The following is a 21,498-nucleotide window of genomic DNA, read 5'->3' as shown; positions in this document are numbered from 1 at the left end:
CAATGCAAAAGCCGTATTACCTACAAGTAACAGTAATCGACAATCGAGAAATCGTGATCCGACGCGAGCGAGATATATCGTGCTACGTTTTTCCGACTGTTCGAAACTGCATTGGTGTCGCGGCCTATAAAAGCAGCGATGAAAATATGTTTATGAAAATCGTGACATATAAGATTGTATGCAAGATAAATACGTAGATATATATTATTTCTACATTTCTTAACGTTAAACAAATATTAAAAATATTTGCAAACTTATCTGATCGTTTTTAAAAACCTAATACATCGATCAACGATATGTTAATTAGAATCATTCGGTATCGTTGCCTCATTCTGACGAAATATTACACTTTTTTCCTTATATAAATGGCATAGTGGGTAGAAAATATAGATCGCAATTCGACTACTTCATTCCGTTTCCGTCAGCCAGCCGGATTAATTGAGTAGTACTGTCGGATATAGATATTTGCTTCATAGGCAGCGCATAACGAGCCGCTTGATGTGTAAAGACGCCAATGGGGAAGGCGGATGGGCACACAGGAGGGTGCCGGTGCAGTTTGGGATAATATGACAAAGATCGGGAGGCACGAGACGATAGAGGGCGAGAGTATGGACAGACATAGAAAAGCCAGGTGTTTCGTGTGGCATAGGACGAGACCACCCCCTGCCTGCCCTCTTTACTCCCTCCTTAAGGGGCCAACCGTTCGGCTTGGGTCGGCACGACTCGCGCGTCTCCTTTTCCTGGTCTATCCATAAATTCCGCTAAGCGCTTTTACGATATTTCATCCTATCCAAATTTTCCTATTTATCGATCACATTTCTACTCGCTTACGCGCACAGCACAAACACATAATAGATATCAATCGAGAGTGAGTTAAAATAAATAATGATGCATTGCAAACAATACGCGACCGAATTTATTTTTGTGTCACTACGTACATAGTATGTAAGAAAATATTAGATATTGATAAGAATTTTTTTTCGCTTTGCAAACCTCATATCGCAAGTATTTATCGAAAATCTTGATCTGACGAAACGAAACGACGTATGCAATTTATGCGTACTCCAGCATTGGCTTATTCATCTATTCCATGCATTACCGATTTGTAAAAATAAAATTAGTTTTTAGTTTTAAAAGAAAAAATGTATAAATATAAAATTAAACTGAAGAATTATTTGTTAGTAAAAAGACCGATATAAGCGCAGATGTCCGTGCAATAAAATATTTACATTGTATACTTTTCTGTATGTATGGAAGAGTGGAAGGAGAGAACGATCACATTCATAGATAGAATATTCGCGTGATACTAGTTTCGATTTTTGCCAAGGCCCTCGTTAGCCGAATCATTAACTGAATGAAACTATAAATAAAACTATAACTATAAATTTTGCTATATGCAAGCCAGCACAAAACTCCAATGGTCAGTGAATAATATCATTTAACACTAAATTAAAAATATAATCCACATCCCAAAAAATATAAAGATATAGTATATAAAAATAATATTTAAAAACATTGAATAAAATATATGTATTCTTTATTACTATGTATTCTTTATAATATATTTTAACGGCAAGATTAGCTCGATAGGGACAGGAGAAATATATTTCACGCTAGCACGCACGGACGATAGTTTGAAATTTGCGCGGAGATGTCTAGAGCAATCCTCGATAGCATGTAGCACATGAATTATTACACGCGTATTTAATGCTGGCTTTAATTTATATCAAAATATTACGCGGCGAATTGCATAAAAAGAAACTTGTAAACCGATTATTCAAACCTGTGTGCGTTTTAGACTGTAATAAGTAGAATAGAAGAGAACGTGTTTCCGATCTTTTTAATAAGAGAAACGTATCTACTATATTTATAAGCTAACATAAGATTAAAATAAGAATTAAAGATGTAATTGAAAAAAAATTACGACGAGCGATTAATTCCTCCTAGAGGCAAAATATGAAAACTGTCAAACGTTTGAATAACTGAACTCGCGTCAAATATCGATTCTCAATAAAATCGAGATGGTGGGTGTGTGATGATACGGAAGCCCGAAAAATGTTGGAATTTTTTAGCAGTTGAGTATGGGGAACCATAGCCCGGAGTGACCGTGCTGGAGAATTCACGCGATAATGTGAAAGTGAAAATAAAGAAGGGTTTAGAAATTAATTTTTACATTTTACAATCCATTTGAAATCAAAACGTAGCCAACAACGAAAAATTGTATGACGTTGCAACTTTCTATCACGGAGAAAAAGAATTTGTAGAAAAATCGTATTATTCGATTTTGCGACAATGTAAAATGTAACAAATTATTAGCGCAATTTTTTCTTTCCGATCTTAACACTGGTTCTATAAATTTTCAAGTAGTTCGGTTAATCTTGAATCTATTTGAATTATAGTTAAATACGAAAATAGATGGGCGAAATCATTATAGAATTATCAATAAATCGTTATAAATATTACGCAATTTTGTTTTAATACTCTTTACCGTATTATTATTATTATAGTCAATTCTCGCAAGTGTGCGTGCGTGTGTGCGTGCGTGCGTATGTGCGTAAGCGGATTTTCAGCAATTTGAACTCTACTCGGCTTTATATTCGGACATCTATTTAAATTTGTCAAATAACATGCAATATAAAACTTTTATTTCAATATATGTAATACATAATACTATATATGATATAAGATTATGTAAACAGTTTGATCCGTATCAATTCGCTCATAGAAAACATTTTGTTATTCATTTTTATAATTTTTAATGCACATATATATTTTTAGAGATGCACGAGAAAATATCGCACATTTTTTTCTGTCGATGAAAGAAACCTTTCAAAATCCTCTTCAAACCCGATATTTCGAGGAAGTCAAACTTTCCAAAGGATTACATCAGAAAATCCTTTTTTTTTTCTAATTTTGTAATACGACTATGCACACAAGTGTCCCAAAATGCATGATACAATCCGATTTCAGATGCAAAGTTATGTTATTCTATATATATATTATTCCTTACATTAGAAATATTTTACATCCAATAGTTTCTGACGAATAAAACGTTCTTTTTATGTAGTCTTTAGAATTTATACTCATACAAACTTTAAAAGTCATTTTTCTTGAAACAGTTTTCTATATATATAAAAAAAATGTATTTTAAAATTTAAACTCACTTTTTTTACGTAGAATCATTCCCTTTGGATTAAACTGTGAATTCTGAAACATTCTCACACACTCTCTCTTTCTCTGTCTATCCGGTATCGGTCTGTCGGCATTTGTCTGTCTGCTGCCATGTACGTGTAATATACGAACGTGCATTGATATATACGTACATATGTGCGTGCCTACGTCTCTCTCTCTCTCTCTCTCTCTCTCTCTCTCTCTCTGCGTTAATTTACTTAATCAAAAATCACAAAATACAGATACTTGATATAATTTTTTTTAAGTTCTTGTTACACTTCGGACATTTGATGAAATTCAGGATGCATCGGTCATCATCACACTTCTTTATACTCGAATCGGGCCATTTACATATATAAAAAAAAAGCGACGGCTGGCGCCTTGTACCGCGAATATCCGAGGAAGTAAAGAGAAGGTAGAAGAAAAAAAAGATCGTTAGACGTATGGGAACACTGTGTCTCGCACAAACTCTACAGTGTCGTCGTCTACGGTTCTGCCTTTTTTATTCTGTCTACTCCGCGCTGCTCGCTACATACATTTCCATTTAACACCGCGCGGTTGATCGTACAGCTCTCGCGTACCGATACCTTCAAATTTCGAAGATTATAATAACCAGAAAATAAAACCCTTCGCTTCGCTAATAATAACTAACAAAAACGATTGTTTAATTCGACCCAACTGGCCACATTTATTGAATCGTAATTCACGGAGCAAGGATTACGATTCAGTAAATGTGGCTAGTTGGATCAAATTAAACCATCATTTTTTATTATATAATAACGTTTTTTTTTTTTAGACAACCTCTACGAGCTATCGTTGACGAGACGGTTAAAAACGTTGACGTTTTTATAAACGATAAAAATACATGGGTGCGATCTTGAAACGCTTTTCTTTCTACTTTTGTGCAACACGTGACATAATATTACATGTTCCCCAAGACAAGACGAGACGGTCTTTCTGTTCCTACTTCCAGACGAAGGTGTCGTCTGAGGAATTTTTATATGCGCCTCTTAAATGCACGGCTCTTTATCGTTGCGAAAGATATTTGGCCCTTCTTAACGTTAACGAAGCACGTACGTGCTTTAGAAGTTCAAATATAATCGAATAACGATCGAGAGATACGCATTATTTGATTATATTTGAACTTCTAAAGCCGAATATCGTTCGTAACGAATAAAGAGCCGTGCAATTCAGAGGCGCGTATAGAAAATCGTATAAAAATCGCAGACAAATTCCTCCGACACCTCCGTCTGGGAACAGAAAGACCGTCTCGTCTGGTCGGAAGGGGGGGAGGGGAGGTGGAGGGACCCCAGAGTGGAAACGTTCGTGCGAACTGTCGCGACACGCGACTATGCGACTTCGCGCCGACTAAATTCACGAGCGCGCTAGCGAGCGCGAGCGCGGATGCAGATGTATGACTCGCGTATATATATATATATATTAGTTGCTTTCCGTTTACATCAAAACTCAGATAATTCTCACTTGTGATGTCATTCTGTCTTTATTATTCATTAATTGCCAAAAAGGATAGAACGACGTCATTCTCACAAGTGAGAATTATCCGAGTTTTGATGTAAATGGAAAGCACCTATTACAACACGCGTGTAACCACGAGCGCACTAACCTGAAAGTCTGTCGACGAGACGAGACATGCCGGTGACGGTGAGGGGTACGTGGTGGACCGCCGCCGTCGATTCAGCGACCGAAATCCCATCGGCGATCGGCATTTGTATTTTTCCAGCGTTTCTCCGCGGATCCTCGCACCACTCTTTCCTCGATCTCTTCTCTTCCCTCTCCGTCATGCCGTCCTCGTCCCTCGAGCGTGCACAAATCAGATGGAAACGGGCGTGCACATCGAAGCGAGATGGAGCGCCCTGGTCTGCTCTGCTGCCGCACACTGCACAGCAGAGGAATGGAGAGGGAGGGGGGAACGTGAGTTCAGCCTAACCTAATCTGTCTTTTCTCTCTCTCTCTCTCTCTTTCTCCTTCTCTCGCTGCTGTCTCTTCCTCCTCCTCCTTCCGTTCCGCCACCTTCTCCACTTCTGTCTTTCCCGCAGAGATACGAGACACGGGAAAAATTTTCGCGACCGATCACCTCAGTCCACGGTGCACGCGGGGCCCTCCATTATCTGGGAATTTCCTCTTTTCCTTCTTTCCTCGGGTCCCGGATTCGGTGGCCCCCCCTCGGAAGGCACGTACGGCGGGGCCGGTCGCGCGTCTCCCCGTCGCGGAGCGCGTAATCTCCTCCTGGGGCCTGGAGCCGCACACGTACGCGGAATGTAACGCGTGTCGCCGCGGTGAAAACTCCGCTGGGCGAACAGGCGGAACGCGGGGCGGTCGCCGCTCGCGTCGCGAAGGCAGGAGCGAGAGAGGCGCGCCGCGGGCCCGACGACGACTGCGACTGGTTGGACGGAGACGGAGCTCGCTCGCTCGCGCGCGCCAAGCGACACGGGACGGGACGGGACGGGGCCGTCTGTCTGGCTGGACTCTTTCACACTCCGCACCAGGCCACTTCACGCACGTTGACGTACGTCGACGACGGCACGCGCGCTCGCTCGTCCCATCGCGCGTTCCAGATATGCCCGCGCACGACGGGTTCGCGCGAACGCGAAAAGAAATCGCGAGCGCCGAGTGTGCTTTGACACTGTTACTTCCGAATGGCGCCCGCCTGCCTCGTAACCCTGTTCTTTTTTTCCCTCTCTCTCTCTCTCTCTCTTTCTCTGTCTTTCACTCGCTTTCCCCGCGTCGCGCCGATACGTACGATCAATTCGGATTCACTTGTATTCCTTCGACAGTCGCGTTCTCTCTCTCTCTCGTTCTTCCTTCACGTGTATCGCTCTCGCGTTCTAAGCGTTTCCTGGAACTCGAACGGGCATGTGTGTATCTCTCGTTTAAAGTGCAGGACGCGACGCATCCGCGTCCGAGAACGGGGAACTCGGCACGCTCTCCCCCTTTCCCTCGTCGTTGGGCCGCAGCGACGCACTATCGTGGTATTAAACGAGTACGGTGTTGTAACGCCGTCGTTGTTATCGTCTCGGTCGCAGTCGCGATCGCCGTAGCCGCGCTTGTCCCAGGTACGCTCGTTGTCGACGACGTTACCGAATGTGTCATCGTGGTTGTAGGCTGTGGTAGGCTGTTATGTGTCTCGCGCGCGCGATCCCGACGTCGTTCCTCTCTCGCCTGGGCCCCGAACGGGCCCCCTCGTGGATATATACGATCGCACGACAGTCCGACCGCGCCACACTGTCAAACGCGAAACCGCTACCGGGACTACCGACTACGGAAAGAACAGCCGAGCGACGAGCGACGACTGTCGAGAGTGTCGAGACCACTGTTTCGCGACCCAACGGGCGACGTTGACGTTGTCGGGTCACCCGCGGCGCGCCTGCGCGTGGCCCGAGCGATCGTCCATTGACAGTTACCAGTTACCACGCTCTCTCGGCTCTCTAGTGAGGCACGTGATCTCGCTTTCCGCTCGCTCCGCAAGGCGCACGCGCGCGTGGTCGGTCTCGCGAGCGCTCCGTTCGACCGCGTTCCATCCGAGCGGCATCCGAATTACATATACTTCGCGTCGCCAATTGTAATTGGCCAGTTTAACGTAAAAATTTCAGATTGGTCGAGCCGATGGAAGAAAAACTTCAACCATTGGTCGGCTGTGTGTGATATCCATTTCTATCAATGCGAGTTAACTTTAATCTCGGTTTAAATTCTTATATCGTAAACTTTTATTCTTTTGTAAAAGTTAGAAAAAAATTATAAGCGAGTTAAACCGAGATTAAAGTTAATCCGCACATGTATGCGTACTGTCTGTGAGTGATAATGGATTGTTTGTAATTAATAATGTTTGCAATAATTAATTATAAAGTTAATGTCTTCAATTAAAAATTATCTGCAAATTGTAGTACAAAAAAATTATTAAATAAATTATTATATGTATAAATTATACTGATATATGTATATATTACAAAATATATACAAAATGATTCGTGTGACTGCTGTGTGATTTATATGCAATATACGCAACTTTTAATGGCGTTCCCCATTCTTGGAGGCAAAAATGGCGTCGAAGCGAGGTCATTGGTTTAAGATTTCCGCAATATGATTACTTGATTCATGCACATTGATGACATCTGACGAGAAGAAAATTAAATCCTGCCAAAGACGTTTCTTGGTAATTTGTAGGTAAATCTTTTCTTTTTAATATATAGTATTTTACTGATATAAATAATTGTAAACAAATTAATTTTACGCAACAGTTATAGCACGTTGCAATAATTCTTATTTATATCTATGATTTATAATTGTTTGTATAATAATTAATTTCTTAAATTAAATTTTATCTGCAAATTATAATATAAATAAACTATTAAATAAAATATATTATGGGTAAATTATACTGATCTATATATGTATGTATATTATAAAATATATACAAATTTATGTATAAAAATACATCATACTAGTAGTTGGTAAAATAAATTGTGATCTTATCAATTATCGATGATAAATTTTTATGTGTACATTTGCATTTTTACACATTTTATTCATAAACATAATAAAAATGATTGTTCTCCCCCCCCCCAATGTTTGGTAAAAAGGCAAATAAAAAAATAAAATAATAGAAAATAAATATTTCTTCTTCTTTCCCATTTGCACGATGACATTCGTTGTCACAGTCATATAATCGAACGCTCGAGAGTTTTGACTCCTCCCGGTTTTTCCGTTTGAGAAACACAAATATTTAATATAAATTTCAGGATTCAATATAAATTACATTCTCCATTCCTATATTTTAATACTCGCGGGCGATTCAATATATATTTTTATATAAAAAAGATCAAACATTTCTTTTGATTTAAAATTATGATACTTATAAAAAAATATAAATTTTTTCTAAAGATATAGTCATTTTATAAGTTCTGTTCCTAAAAAAAATTTATTTCATAACTAAAAAGCATCATGACTCGATCATGACTCATATGAATATCGACGCTGCCTTCACCAAGTCACCATTTTTAGAACATGGATTCGATTTAGACGAAAAGATTTGTTCTAAGCCTCACCGAAATATCGAGGCTCTGAAGGCTGGTTTGGCAGCAGCGTCAAAAGATTCCGTACGCTGCAAGAGTTAAGAAGTTCAACCGAGGCGTGTGAAAAAAATTGAAGTAAAAAAGTGGACATCTTCAATAGTTACGTTTTTATATGATTAGTTTATAATTTCAATTAATAAAATGTGTATATACATATTTCTTTCATGCTGCTTTTTATTTTAGTTATAAAATAAATCCAGTTTGCTTAGGAATAGAATTTATGACTCGACCTGTACATTTGTCTGTTCCACAATTAATCGTTAATTGAATCAGAATAATGGATGAGATAATCGATTGTAACCGTCGCGTGAGCTATTCAAAAGATAACTCAGCCCCCGCCACATGATTGCTTCAATGATAAAAAAATTTTTTCAGCATTAGTTTTCAATTATAATACCCTTTTTCTTAATTTTTGGAATGAAAAATTCTAAACTATGGACTTTGGAATCTAAAAATAACGCAAGAATTATCGAATCATCTCGTTCTTGCACCTGCCGCGATTCGACGTCCGTCTAAACATCTGCGATGTCATCCATGCGATCTTGATTTAAGATTTAAGACACCATTGTTCCTCGTGACCGCGCATCATCGAGTCCACTGTCTGTCCAAGTGGAAACTGATCAGCCTCGGAGCACGATCTCGGAATATTTTGTGGACAGTACCGCGACTTGAACAAATGCAATATCGATTGTACAATTTTATACAGTTGTTTCATAATATAATAGCATATTATAATTAGTAATGAACCCATTCTTCTTTTAAATACTTCTTTAGAAAGTTCCCAAATAATTTAATCACATATAATGATACAAATTGTTTCGAATGTTATTTGAAACTTTTAAAAGTTTTAATAAATGAAAGTTTTAGTTAGATACAGATCTGAAATAAATTTCTTTGGACCATCAAAATAATTATGTAGTACGCTCAAGCATGATAATAAGCTGCAAAAAGTTTTGACATTCTAGCAATCAGCTTTAACGTTATTTTTAGATCTATAGTAATATGTATTTAGCTAAATTTTAGATATACTTTAGCAACCGTTCTGTCCGTACATCATAAGGAATATACATATTATCTGTTATCATTATTGTTTGCGTGTTAGAAAGACAAAGATATACACACACGTATACATCATCCACGAAAATAGAATCCCGACAAACTCGCATTATTCCGTCTGCATTTTCTAGTAAATCTATTTAATTTTCAGTAAATTATGACTATTTATTTTTTCACTACGTTTCTCACGTTACAAAGAAAGGAAAAATGTTATTAAAAATGTATATCTTTCGTATACTAGCTTCTGGAATGTCAGTGTGGCGTAGCGTACTATCGATTAGGTGCTTGGAATTTTCAGCGAGCGACTTGCGATTACCTGCAGTAACGATGTGGTGTATGACATATGTATTATACAGTGAATCAATAATATGCGTATCGATTATTTTGTCGTAGTGGACAGTGTTATGGAAGCTTAATATCGTCGTTTCATTATTTATTAAAGGTTGTTAAAGGCTTTGAAAGACATATAGACAGTTATAATAATAACTACAATGTAATATACCTACATTTAACAATATATCTGATTAATAACACGCTATAAAAGATAATTTTTCACTGTAATTAGACACATATAGTCGTTACAATAATTAGAACACAATTGAGTTAGTGACATATTGTACGATTACGACGACTTTGGTGACGCAATTTAACGATCGCCTTAATTCTTCCAGCAAAAACGATGCGAAAGATTCTAGAACGTGTAGTATTTAAATCGTGAGCATTAATAAATATAGAAAATAGGAAATTGTGATAAAAGCACGTCTCTAATTAAAATTACATTATAACTTATTCGGAATTAAATGTTATCTGACTTATCTAACTTACTTTAATTTTCATTAGTCGCGTGTCGCATGTATTAAATAAATATTAACATTAAAGTTAATTTTCTTCCATAACTTCATGTTTATACTATGTTATCTTATTCTTGTTTAAAATACAATACTTTTGAAAACTACCCTCATTGCGTCATCGAAAATAATTGTAATGCTAATGGATCCGGTCGTTATCTTAGTCGTCATCTTCGCTGCTCTTTTAACTGTCGCTGTTGATAATGACATCGATTATGTGATAAACGAGAATAATAATTGTGACAACAAATAGACAATAATTGTGCTTGATTTGCCTCGGATTAATATAATTTGGATAACATTATCATTTGTCTACTGGAAAGACATAAAAATATGTTAGATAACAATAAAAATCTAATGAAATCTGGAAGTGAAATCACATCCGTTGAAAGTAGTGCGGTGATTCTTAAGGGGCATATATGAATAACCGAATCTGTCGTTTTCTGATACTCATCGATCTGGACGCAGAATTGTGCACGCGGACTTTACGTACCGCACGATAAATCGATGGTCGTGCTGGGCAGGAAAAAAGGATTCATGAGAGATTCGATGGGTACCGATATATAATATTCATAAGCAAAACGTCGTGCCACTGGCATCGGCGCAGGCGTGACCATAGTCGCTTCATTGCGCCATGACGTTCATATCACATTGTTCTGGTACCTGCTGGCCGAAACGAGACAAAAGTATTCCTCGTTCATTCGTGCGACCTTACTCCATTTCGCTATGTCAACGAGAACGTCGTCCATGTTGACTCTCGTTTTCTTTCTGCCATTTGTGCTTTGTCAAACGCCAATGGATTTGGGTAAGTACAAAGTAGTTTTACACGCGGGGGCTAGTATAATATACAAACGAGATATCTTTTTTCATTTTTTCTTTCAACTGTATTTACCAATTTGTCTGCCAATATTACGTTTGACAAGATCTGTTCTCTTTTAGGTTTTTATAATTCTATAATTTTTACTTCTAACGTTAAACCAATGGGTGCCTTAGCCTTAGCCGTATAAGATACATCTGTTTCGTTGCAAAATAACAATTTTAAAACAGTATAGTCTATAAATATCAAAAAATATAATAAAGCGCAATAATAGTAATGATTCCTCGATGTGATTAACGAGGCTGATACTTCTTTCTTATTTCCAAGTGGTCGTGATAGAGGAATCCGATTCGTCTATTTTGGGCATATTAAACGACGCGGTTCCAGAGGCAGAACGAATTTTTGCTAATGATATGATCACCGTTCACGTTTCTACTGTCACGGTGAATCGCGAGAACGTAGACGCAAGTTTCGAGAAAGGTATTCTTGTGTATCGTACAAATTAGAAAATATTGTTATTCAATTTTTACTTTTTACTTTCAAGGTATTGTTGTCTTTTACATGCACGTATATGTAAAGTGCAAACCATTTCTTTATTCTTTACATTAGAAAGTGATCTTTTGTAATGAGGTGGGCTGCACAATTCAAAAATATTCTTCTTTATTTTCCCGACAGTCTGCGCCGTTCTGTATAAAGGAATAAGTATCATACTAGATATGACGTGGACAGGTTGGGATAAACTACGAAATGTCGCGGATGAGAGGGGAATAGTATACAAACGTGGCGACTGCAGTATATGCCCATACGTTCAAGCGATTGATGATCTTTTGATTATGAAAAACGCAACGGACGTTGGTTTGATCTTTGAAGATGAAAGAGGTGCGCACAGACTAGCGATTATTTACATTACGCTGATGCTACACGTATTATTCTGCACAACTTGTTTTATTGTACTCTGTATTGCACATAATATCTTCTTTTGCAAATTATGTAGCTTAATCAAAAGTATCAGAAGAAAAAAGTCATTTCTTGCAATTTTTTTATAATTTCAAAAATGCTTTATCACGTTATGATTTTTCAAAAGAACTTGATCCATATCTTACTCGCGACAGCCATTATTCGTACATCAATTCTTAGAAAATGATGGAGAAATTAATAATGGAATAGTTCAATAGTTTTATATAGGTGGTCAAAATTCGTTTCATTCTGACATAAAACTCCACTCTCTTCCCCACCTCCCTTTTTCTTTCTTTTTTTGCGGTTTTTCATCAGAGCTATCCAAGTTGATAAATATATCGCTAATACGTTTAGAAAGTATGAACTTGCAAGTTCATATGATTTTCTGTCTTCTAATAAAGTTATCAAATTCTAAATGTCGCGGTATGCAAAATCTTTTAAGTGATGAACATTCTTTACTTTGGGTATAAGCAAAGGATTGTACTATGATAAAAAAGTGTTGTTAATATCCTCATCTTGGATAAATAAATTGCAAGCGTTGTTTTTCATTCTTTTATAGCAGATCATTGAGTAACTGACTTAGTTTTTGTTTATGCCGGTATGATTCAATCGTAATGTCATCGAGCTCTTCAAAGAAATCGAAGTTGGTTGACTGATTTCGCTGCATTGTATTCCTTAACGAATCTATTATATTGATCTGCTCCGTTTCAAATATATTATATATAGAATTTACGTGGAATCTAATGCAACTTATTATACAGTACGTGAAGTTTTTCGAAGTTCTTCGAAGTTTAATGGAGAAATAGTCGGATAATCTGATGGTAAACTTTGCTTTCTGACAAAATCTCAAACAATTCTGTAGAACTTCAACAATTCCATGTATCGCATAAGAAAATATAGTTAGTGCTTTATCTTAGCAACGCGTTTCTTTTGAAAAAATCTGATGGCTTCAACATTTCGATGCTATCTGTTCAAAGCAAGTCTTCTCAAGTATTTCTTTTAAGAAATTTTCTTCAAAAATAATAATAAACAATGTCACTTTAGCTGACAATTCTATTGAAGTCAGAGTTATCCGATGTCAGTAGAATCTTTTTGATTGGTATATCTTTTTCTTCAAAATGGATATCAGAAGTGTCGTAGAATGTAGATAATCACGGATTATTTAATTTTAAATTTCTTTGCTATGACAATATAATGCAGAGACTCAGTCGAGCCAAACGAATAAAACTAAATATTAAAATACATCATATATAATGTTCAAACATATTCAATGTTGCATGTTACTGTCCTCAACATAAAAAATTAGCTGGATTATTTTAAATAAAACGGAATTACCTAATCACAAGATTTAATCTAATCAATGGATCGAATCTAGTACATCTGTCTATCTGAAATGGTCTAAACATAGTTCATTTTGAATAAATCTAATGGCTTGATCTTAAAAGAGAATCTACTTTCATAGTATCCAACGTATTTGTAGAAAACAATTCTTTTTAGGAATAAGAACAAAATTAAGCAGTATGACGAATTACGTTAAAATATAGCTTTTTTGCAACTTTAATCCCAAATTTCTCAAAGTTATTTTTCCATTAAATAATATGATATTTCGCTTTAGTGTTCAAACTAATGTACATAGCATAAAAGTCTGTCAGAAACAATTGCCCTTTTTCTTTGAGTTTGAGAAAAAGTTATTTGTTGTTAAAGTATTGTTAAAATAAAAACTAGACAATTTAATTTAACATTGACTACATCAGATGTAATAATGATTTTAGAGCTAAATCAGAGCCTTTATTATCTTATCGGAAATTCGATAATTAGATTGGTGGTCATCGACGAATTGACGGAAAGAACTGTGTCGAAAATACGGAGTATGCGACCGTCACCGTCTTATTATGTCATTTATGCTAGCACCCAAAAAATGGAAGAACTGTTTAAAACGGTGAGAGATTTATTTGTATCGGTTTTGGTTTTTAATTAATTGTTCCTATATGATAAGATAATTGAATGTTTATATTTTATAAATCTTTAAAACACATTGTGTCTAAGTGTAAACAGATTATAAAGTGGAAACAATTTTTCAGGCCATTGGCGGAGGACTCGTTAGAAGGGAGGGTATTTGGAATTTAGTATTTACAGACAATAATTATCACGAGTTTCGATATATCACCGGTAATCTTCAGTTAAATGTTTCATTCACCGTTCTTAATATGAAGACTGACATTTGTTGTCGTTTAATGGGTGACGTGACCTGCAACTGCCCCCAAAATTTTAAGGTCAGTCTCAATAAGATGAAAATTTTTATGGAATTATTCTGCAAATATTTGCTATCTTATACGAAAAAATGTATTATCCAGCAAATATAAAAGCTGTCATTAATGTAATTAATGTATTGGCAAATATTGAAGTAAATTCTTTTGTATTTTCTTTTATTATGAAAAATATTCTTTTCCAATAAATGCGTTTATAATCTATAAAGAAGAAGTAAAATAATTAAAAAGTTATGTTACGTTAGATATTCCCATATTATTTCAAACGTTTGATCGGCTTGATCGTAAGTTTGATGAGCGATGTTCAAAGGGCGGGTGTAAGTGTAACTCCAAAGACAGGTCAGTGTGATAAACCCGTTAATTCCACTTCAGGTTCGAACATTACAGCGGAAACGTTTAACAAAATTTTAATGACAGTAAGTATTGCCAAAGTGAAATCTGTTAAAAGAATAAAGTCTGTCCTCGAGTCTGTCTAAATCATATTACGTTTATATTAAAGTATTTTTTATTTAGAATTAAACGCAAAGGTAATTAAACATGTGCTTAAATAAGTCTACTTGTCTACGTTCTAGAGATTGGACAGTAACGACACTTTCGAATATTTGACAGACAAGGCGATGATCACTTACAAGGCAGAAATCGAGTTACAATCGGTTAGTCATGGCTATGTAGATGCGCTCGCAACTTGGACGAGACGTACAAAAATTAAAGAAGCAGACGGGAGGAAAATAGAACCAGCCAGGCGATTCTTCCGGATTGGAACGGCACCGGTAAGAACCACATTTCGCTAAAGCTTCGTTTCGTTGCGTTCTATCAAGAAGAAATAACGTTATACATTTAGACAAGAAATAATTACAAAATGATTATATACTCAAAGTATTTTGTAACGTTAAACGATAATCAGATGCATTGTTAATTTTATCGTTGATTTTATTTAATTTAAAATTAATTTAATAATTAATTATTCTTTTAATCGTACATAAGTTAATTTATAACTTTATTTATATATGGAGGATAATTCATACAGTTTCCAGAATTATTTTGGTATTTCACCAGTTAATCAAGAGACACGTAAACGCGAGTGTAGCAAAAGTTAATTTAATGTTGTTCTGATTAATCTGGAATAGGCAGTACCATGGACCGTAGTTAAAAAAGACCCAGTGACAGGCCAAGAAATGCGAGACGACGACGGAAAGGAAATCTGGGAAGGTTACTGTATAGATTTTGTGAGAAAATTATCCGAGGAGATGCAGTTCGATTACGATTTTGTTATCCCTGAAGATCACGAGTTTGGCAGAAAATTGCCTAATGGCGAATGGAACGGTCTGATAGGTGATCTGGCTAAAGGAGTATGTCTAACTTTTTCAAAATTTTCTGTTCACATTTAACACATTTTTCTTTGAATATCACTTTTCTTTGAATATCACTTTGAATCATTTGCAATTAATTGCTTCAAGAATGCTAAGTTTTGTTCAAATTGATAGAACGCAGGAATTTTTTCTTATTTTGTTTTATTATGTTGTTAGCTGCTTCCCGATATTCTGTTGAAAATCTAGAATGCACTTATACTATAGATTCTTAGCGCTGACAATGTATATCGGAATACAGGTATATACAATTTAGAACACTATTATATATGTTCTATACAGGTACAATGTATAAGCCAGTTTTAACTGTATAGTCTTTAATAATTTCTATTATTTTTATTACAATGCAGTTATATAATTTAATAATTAAAGAAAAATAAAAAATTATTTAAACTAAAAAATATTTAGACCAGTGCAAATGTCAGTATTCGTATATACAATATTTACAGTATTAGCAATAGTTTCGGTCTTCTAAAATTGTACAAATCCGAAAACGATGTAAAATCGACTGCAGCACCCTCCGTTTTTGTGCGTACTTTAATTCTGTAAAAAAGTTTTTTCAATTCCATAAAGCCAATTCAAAGTTTTGTGTGTTCAAAAAAATGTCGGTAATTACTGCCACTACACCATCCCTTTAAAAGTTTAAGTAACTTTTGACAACATTCTCTGACTATAGCAAGTGTATTTATTTATTGATAGGAAATTGATATTGCTGTGGCGGCATTAACAATGACGTCGGAGCGAGAAGAAGTCATCGATTTTGTTGCACCCTATTTTGAACAGTCCGGTATATTAATCGGTAAGCAATTTAGATCTTTTTTTATAATACAATACGCGTTGTATTTTATATAAATATTACTTGCAAATAAAATAGTAGCGTTTTAACAAACGTTTATGTTCTTTTTTTCAGTAGTGAATAGTACATTCCGATTCTTATTTTGTTTTTCTTTCTTTTTTTCACTTTATGATACAAGCTCTATTTGAGGCGAAAGGGGGAGAGGGATTAACTCAAGATGCACGTAGATAATTGAATATGGAACGGATAATTTATGTTAGTTTTTATTTTCAAGTAATGAGAAAGCCAGTCCGTAAAACATCCTTATTTAAGTTCATGACGGTACTAAGACTGGAAGTCTGGCTAAGTATCGTGGGAGCTTTAACTTTGACCGGTATCATGATTTGGATATTAGATAAATATTCACCATACAGTGCAAGAAACAATAAACGACTTTACCCCTATCCTTGTCGGTATGTATCTCATAATATTTTTATTTTTGCTGCCTTATTTTCTCTGTTATACTATATATTACAAACTAACACATGCAGCTATCTCATATATTAAATGTATTTTGCCATATTTAGCGGGACAGTAATTTGACTTTTAATATATCTAAAAATTTTATATTTCTTCTCCCTTCTTGTCGTGTCTAACAGGCAGATTCTACTTTTCAGAGAATTCACATTAAAAGAGAGCTTTTGGTTCGCATTGACATCTTTTACGCCGCAGGGCGGTGGTGAAGCTCCAAAAGCGTTATCAAGCAGAACACTGGTTGCAGCTTATTGGTTATTCGTTGTACTGATGCTTGCGACTTTTACCGCAAACTTAGCTGCTTTCCTTACTGTGGAAAGAATGCAGGTATATCTCTCTTATTACACATTATATTTATAAGAGATTTTCTTTTATTTAATTCAGACAGTAGAAATTGCTCAAAATATTGATCTTCTAATAATAAGACATATTATTTCCCCTCGCTCTAATATTCGTGTATGTTTCATTACATAGTCACCTGTGCAATCATTGGAGCAATTGGCAAGGCAATCACGCATAAATTATACCGTTCTGGCCAATTCTAGTGCTCATCAATATTTCATAAACATGAAAAATGCCGAGGATAAGCTTTATACGTGTGTAAAATGAATGTCATTTTCTTATGAAATATATAGTTAAGATCAACAATATTATGCATATTACTTGCTTGTAGAGTATGGAAAGAAATTACATTAAATAGCACCAGCGATCAAGTAGAATACCGCGTCTGGGATTATCCGATAAAGGAACAATACGGTCATATTTTGCAAGCCATTACTCAAGTCGGACCGGTCAAGACTACCGAGGATGGTTTTAAGAAGGTACAAAAAAAAAGAAAAATCTTGAGGAATTGTGAGACGCGACAGTAAATATTTAGTTGGAGTGCATCCGCCGATATTTTTCAGGTGATAGAAAGCGAAAATGCCGAGTTTGCGTTCATTCATGATTCGTCGGAGATAAAATATGAAGTAACGAAGAACTGCAATTTAACGGAAGTAGGCGAAGTATTTGCCGAGCAACCGTATGCTATTGCCGTGCAGCAAGGCAGTCATTTGCAGGAAGAAATAAGCAGAAAGTCTTTGATCGATTTTTTTCTATTTTTCTGTTGCGCTTAATTCATTCACTTTCCAATTAAATACTTTCGATTATCGTTAACATATTGTAGTTGCGTGTTGTATTTGTATGTTTTATTGCCGTTGAATATTTCTAACTCACAAGTTTTTATACAATTGTAAATACCTATAGTTGACAAATCTAGAATAGCAAATATGATATGTACATACTTATAGTAACAATCTATACAGCAAAAAATTTTTTCATGTATTATAGTTATTAATGATTATATTTGGAGGGAATGGATTAAGCAGCACAGATTATGCATAAATGTAATATTGTTTTCTCAAAATCGTCATTTTATGCGACAAATGTCCGACATAAATAATATTACTTTCAGGATACTCGATTTACAGAAAGATAGATACTTTGAGACATTGGCAGCCAAGTATTGGAATCAAACGTTGAAAGCCCAATGTCCGAATTCCGATGACAATGAGGGAATTACGTTAGAGAGTTTGGGTTCGTCGTCATTTCTTACCGTTCACTCGTTATCGAGATCTCAACATCTCGGGTACTCGCAACCCGTCGCGTCGCGTAAAAGAGTCACGGTCGGTCTCGCTCCGCGTGTACTTGGCACGAGACACTACCGTGTCTCTTGATACTAAAAATTAGATATTATATAAACATAATATATTAACACAAAAGAAAATATATATACATAAATTTAATTAAAATTATTATTCGAAACAATTGTAATTACAATTTTTCGAATAATAAAATTATTTTTCGAAACAATTATAATAATATTCCAGTTGGCTATTATATTATTATAATATATTTGATATTTATTTTTTCTAATTGACTCAAATTTTATATCTAACTAATATTTTTATATATAGGAGGTGTATTTATTGCGACTTTGTTTGGACTGGCATTAGCGATGATCACTTTGGCCGGTGAAGTTCTTTACTATCGCAAACGCGGCGCTTCTCAGAAAGGAAAGCCGAATGACAAAAGGACGATTAAGGATACCGAGAACGACAAGATCATGCAGAAAATCGCATCGAAGCTTCAAATGAAGCCTGCGCCTACTGACGCACTTTTTGGCAAACAGCTTAGCCACACGCCCCGTGTTTCACACATTTCTGTTTATCCACGGCATTTCCCTAAAGAGTGAATCAAATTTTCACTCGATGATCCATCGTATTACGGACTCGCAAATCATTTCTGGTTAATCCTTATATGTTTTTCAGAGTTTTCTCCTTTTATAATCACTTTTAACACTTAGAATCTATCACAAAAGTCAATAAGTAGATTTTAAGATGAATTATTCGCGTTACGATTAGTGTATTTGTCAAAAGTTAGTTGGATTTAGACAATATTGTTTCATTATAAAATCATTGTTAATTAATAAAATATCGTGCAGAAAATTAAATTTAAATGATTGTTTATATTTGTTAAAAATTGTATGACATAAAATTCTCAAAATTATGTTTGAACTGTGTTTCAGTTACACTGATAGATAAATATTATGCTTTGTTATATTAAAATAATTCAATATTAATTAATTGTCACTGATTATGTAATGTTGAATTAGTCCATGTTTTTAATTAAATATAATATATATTTATTAAAAACGGATATACAATATGCTTCTTTTCAAAATGTTTATACCATTTAAAAAATATTAAATAATAAAAATATTAAAAAATATAATTATCCTATTTATTTTTTTTCTTTGAGACTATTAAAAATAGAAACAAAGTAATTTTTAGCATTTTAATGTTCTGTGGTGCCTTATCTTTAAATACAGCTCTGTGTCCTTTTTACATTAATCGATTATTCTTATCATTTTACGTACAATTAAAATACTAAAATTAGAATAGTTTAGAAATAATTTCATGTTTTGTCAAAATCCAAGATACCCAGAAAGAACAGCAAGTCATAATAAAGTCAAAATAACGTTAAAATGATAGTAAAATGATAAAAAATCGTCATTTTGACATTATTTTGACTCCATTGTGACTTGCTGTTCTACCTGAGTAAGGTACGAAACATCTTCTAAAGTCGCCACGGTCTTTCGGGTAATGACCTTAGTTTAGCTTTCACACAGAATAGAATAATAAAGACGACAGATTCGAATAAAGAAAACATTCAAAAGATGGAATGCTCTACCTGTCATTTCATCAAGAAATTCGACAGCGGTATCTCATATACCGCACAAAAGACCTTATAGCAAATACTCAATAACAAATAAAAATTTTATCTTTATAACAGATTTGACGCGAGTAAAGAAGCTTGTATAATGTCTTTTAGGTGGTATACTATATATTTTGACAAACTGTTGCACGGGAATATTTACAATGTTATGCGCGGTCAATGATCCACGAATACTTTCACATTGTATATAGCTTTGCTTCTTGAGCATAAGGATAGGCAAAAACGATAATATTCATTTAATTAACAATTTAATATCACTTTTATTTTTTATTATTTTGTTCAAATTTTCGAAAATATTATTTGAGTCTAATCATTTATAGTTTAACATTGCTGATAAATAATAAATCTGTCGTTTCTTAAGCAAATATTCAGTGAATAATAATCGCAAATATTAATTCATATTGATGAATTTATATTTATACAAAAGCGAGATTGTAATTTTCTTATATTATGATACATGATAAATTACCAAAATGTATAATACAATGTAAATGCCTTAAAGCAAACGGTTGTGATTGTAAATTCATTATTAGTAAAAGCATTGCTCTATCTTTCTTTTTCCATCGATGTAATTGTACATATCCTATAATCTCATTATTTTCACTGGTTTTCGTTGTAAGCGCTGAGCGCCGAGTTACGTAAATATAAAAGCAAAAGTAGTTTAGGTAATCGGTCGATTGTTTCGATCACTTCGATCGGAGCGCGTCACGGTTGGTGAATTTTTCTAACAAAAGAATAAAGGAGGTTTATGCTAGGTAGGGAATAAACTGTTATTTACCGCAAGTCAATATAAAGGCTTTCACACGAAGACGCGATCACTTGATGAGAAAGTGATGTAGATCGTGGTTATCCTATTGGAATCGAAAATACAAATCCATTCGCGAGTTCCATAGAAAACGATCGATGATCTTCGAAAATGGCTTGTTGCAAGGTCAGTGAAAGAAAAATGTTTGTATGGAATATAGATTCAATATTGCATTTAATTAATTGTATTCGCATAATGACATTTCTTTCGCTTGTACGTGCAATTGTATATATTTTCTTAGATGCAATTGTTTTTTTACATCAATTAATTTATCTCATTATTTTACAAGTATTTTCAATAAAATTGTTAATTTGCAACGAAATATCTTATATTTTATATCAGAATATAATATTTTTCGTAAATGTTCTTTGATAACTTTTATATATAAAATGATTGAGAGATGAGGAGAAGGGAAGAATCAAATTCTATTAAAAAATTATACTATATATAATATAATATAATATAATTAAAGATACAAAATTTGCAGTTGTCTTTTGTCTTATTTTTTTAGACAAAGAAAGTTTTTTCAAAATAC

At 34.8% G+C, this 21,498-nt stretch overlaps 2 protein-coding genes across 2 annotated transcripts in view; one reads left to right on the top strand and one right to left on the bottom strand.

The window, feature by feature from the left end:
• Nucleotides 1-6,551, bottom strand: part of LOC139811962 (uncharacterized) — a 29,310-nt gene extending 22,759 nt beyond the window's left edge. The window contains exon 1 of the mRNA XM_071776500.1: nt 4,796-6,551. Coding sequence (XP_071632601.1) covers nt 4,796-4,973 — 178 coding nt within the window. The 5' untranslated portion in view covers nt 4,974-6,551. The remainder of the gene's footprint in view (nt 1-4,795) is intronic.
• A 3,977-nt stretch (nt 6,552-10,528) lies between these two features.
• On the top strand, nt 10,529-19,536 carry Ir8a (Ionotropic receptor 8a). Its single transcript, XM_071776499.1, has 16 exons — nt 10,529-10,970; nt 11,310-11,462; nt 11,658-11,861; nt 13,712-13,878; nt 14,021-14,212; nt 14,452-14,622; nt 14,779-14,976; nt 15,334-15,555; nt 16,273-16,372; nt 16,644-16,821; nt 17,026-17,209; nt 17,357-17,478; nt 17,556-17,703; nt 17,788-17,957; nt 18,336-18,457; nt 18,838-19,536. The coding sequence occupies exons 1-16, from the start codon at nt 10,892-10,894 to the stop codon at nt 19,113-19,115; spliced, it is 2,688 nt and encodes an 895-aa protein (XP_071632600.1). The 5' UTR covers nt 10,529-10,891; the 3' UTR covers nt 19,116-19,536.
• Nucleotides 19,537-21,498: the final 1,962 nt, after the last annotated feature.

This window comes from Temnothorax longispinosus, chromosome 4 (assembly GCF_030848805.1).
Source record: "Temnothorax longispinosus isolate EJ_2023e chromosome 4, Tlon_JGU_v1, whole genome shotgun sequence".
In the NCBI taxonomy this organism is placed as follows: domain Eukaryota; kingdom Metazoa; phylum Arthropoda; class Insecta; order Hymenoptera; family Formicidae; genus Temnothorax; species Temnothorax longispinosus.
This window is presented reverse-complemented; position numbering and strand designations above follow the sequence as displayed.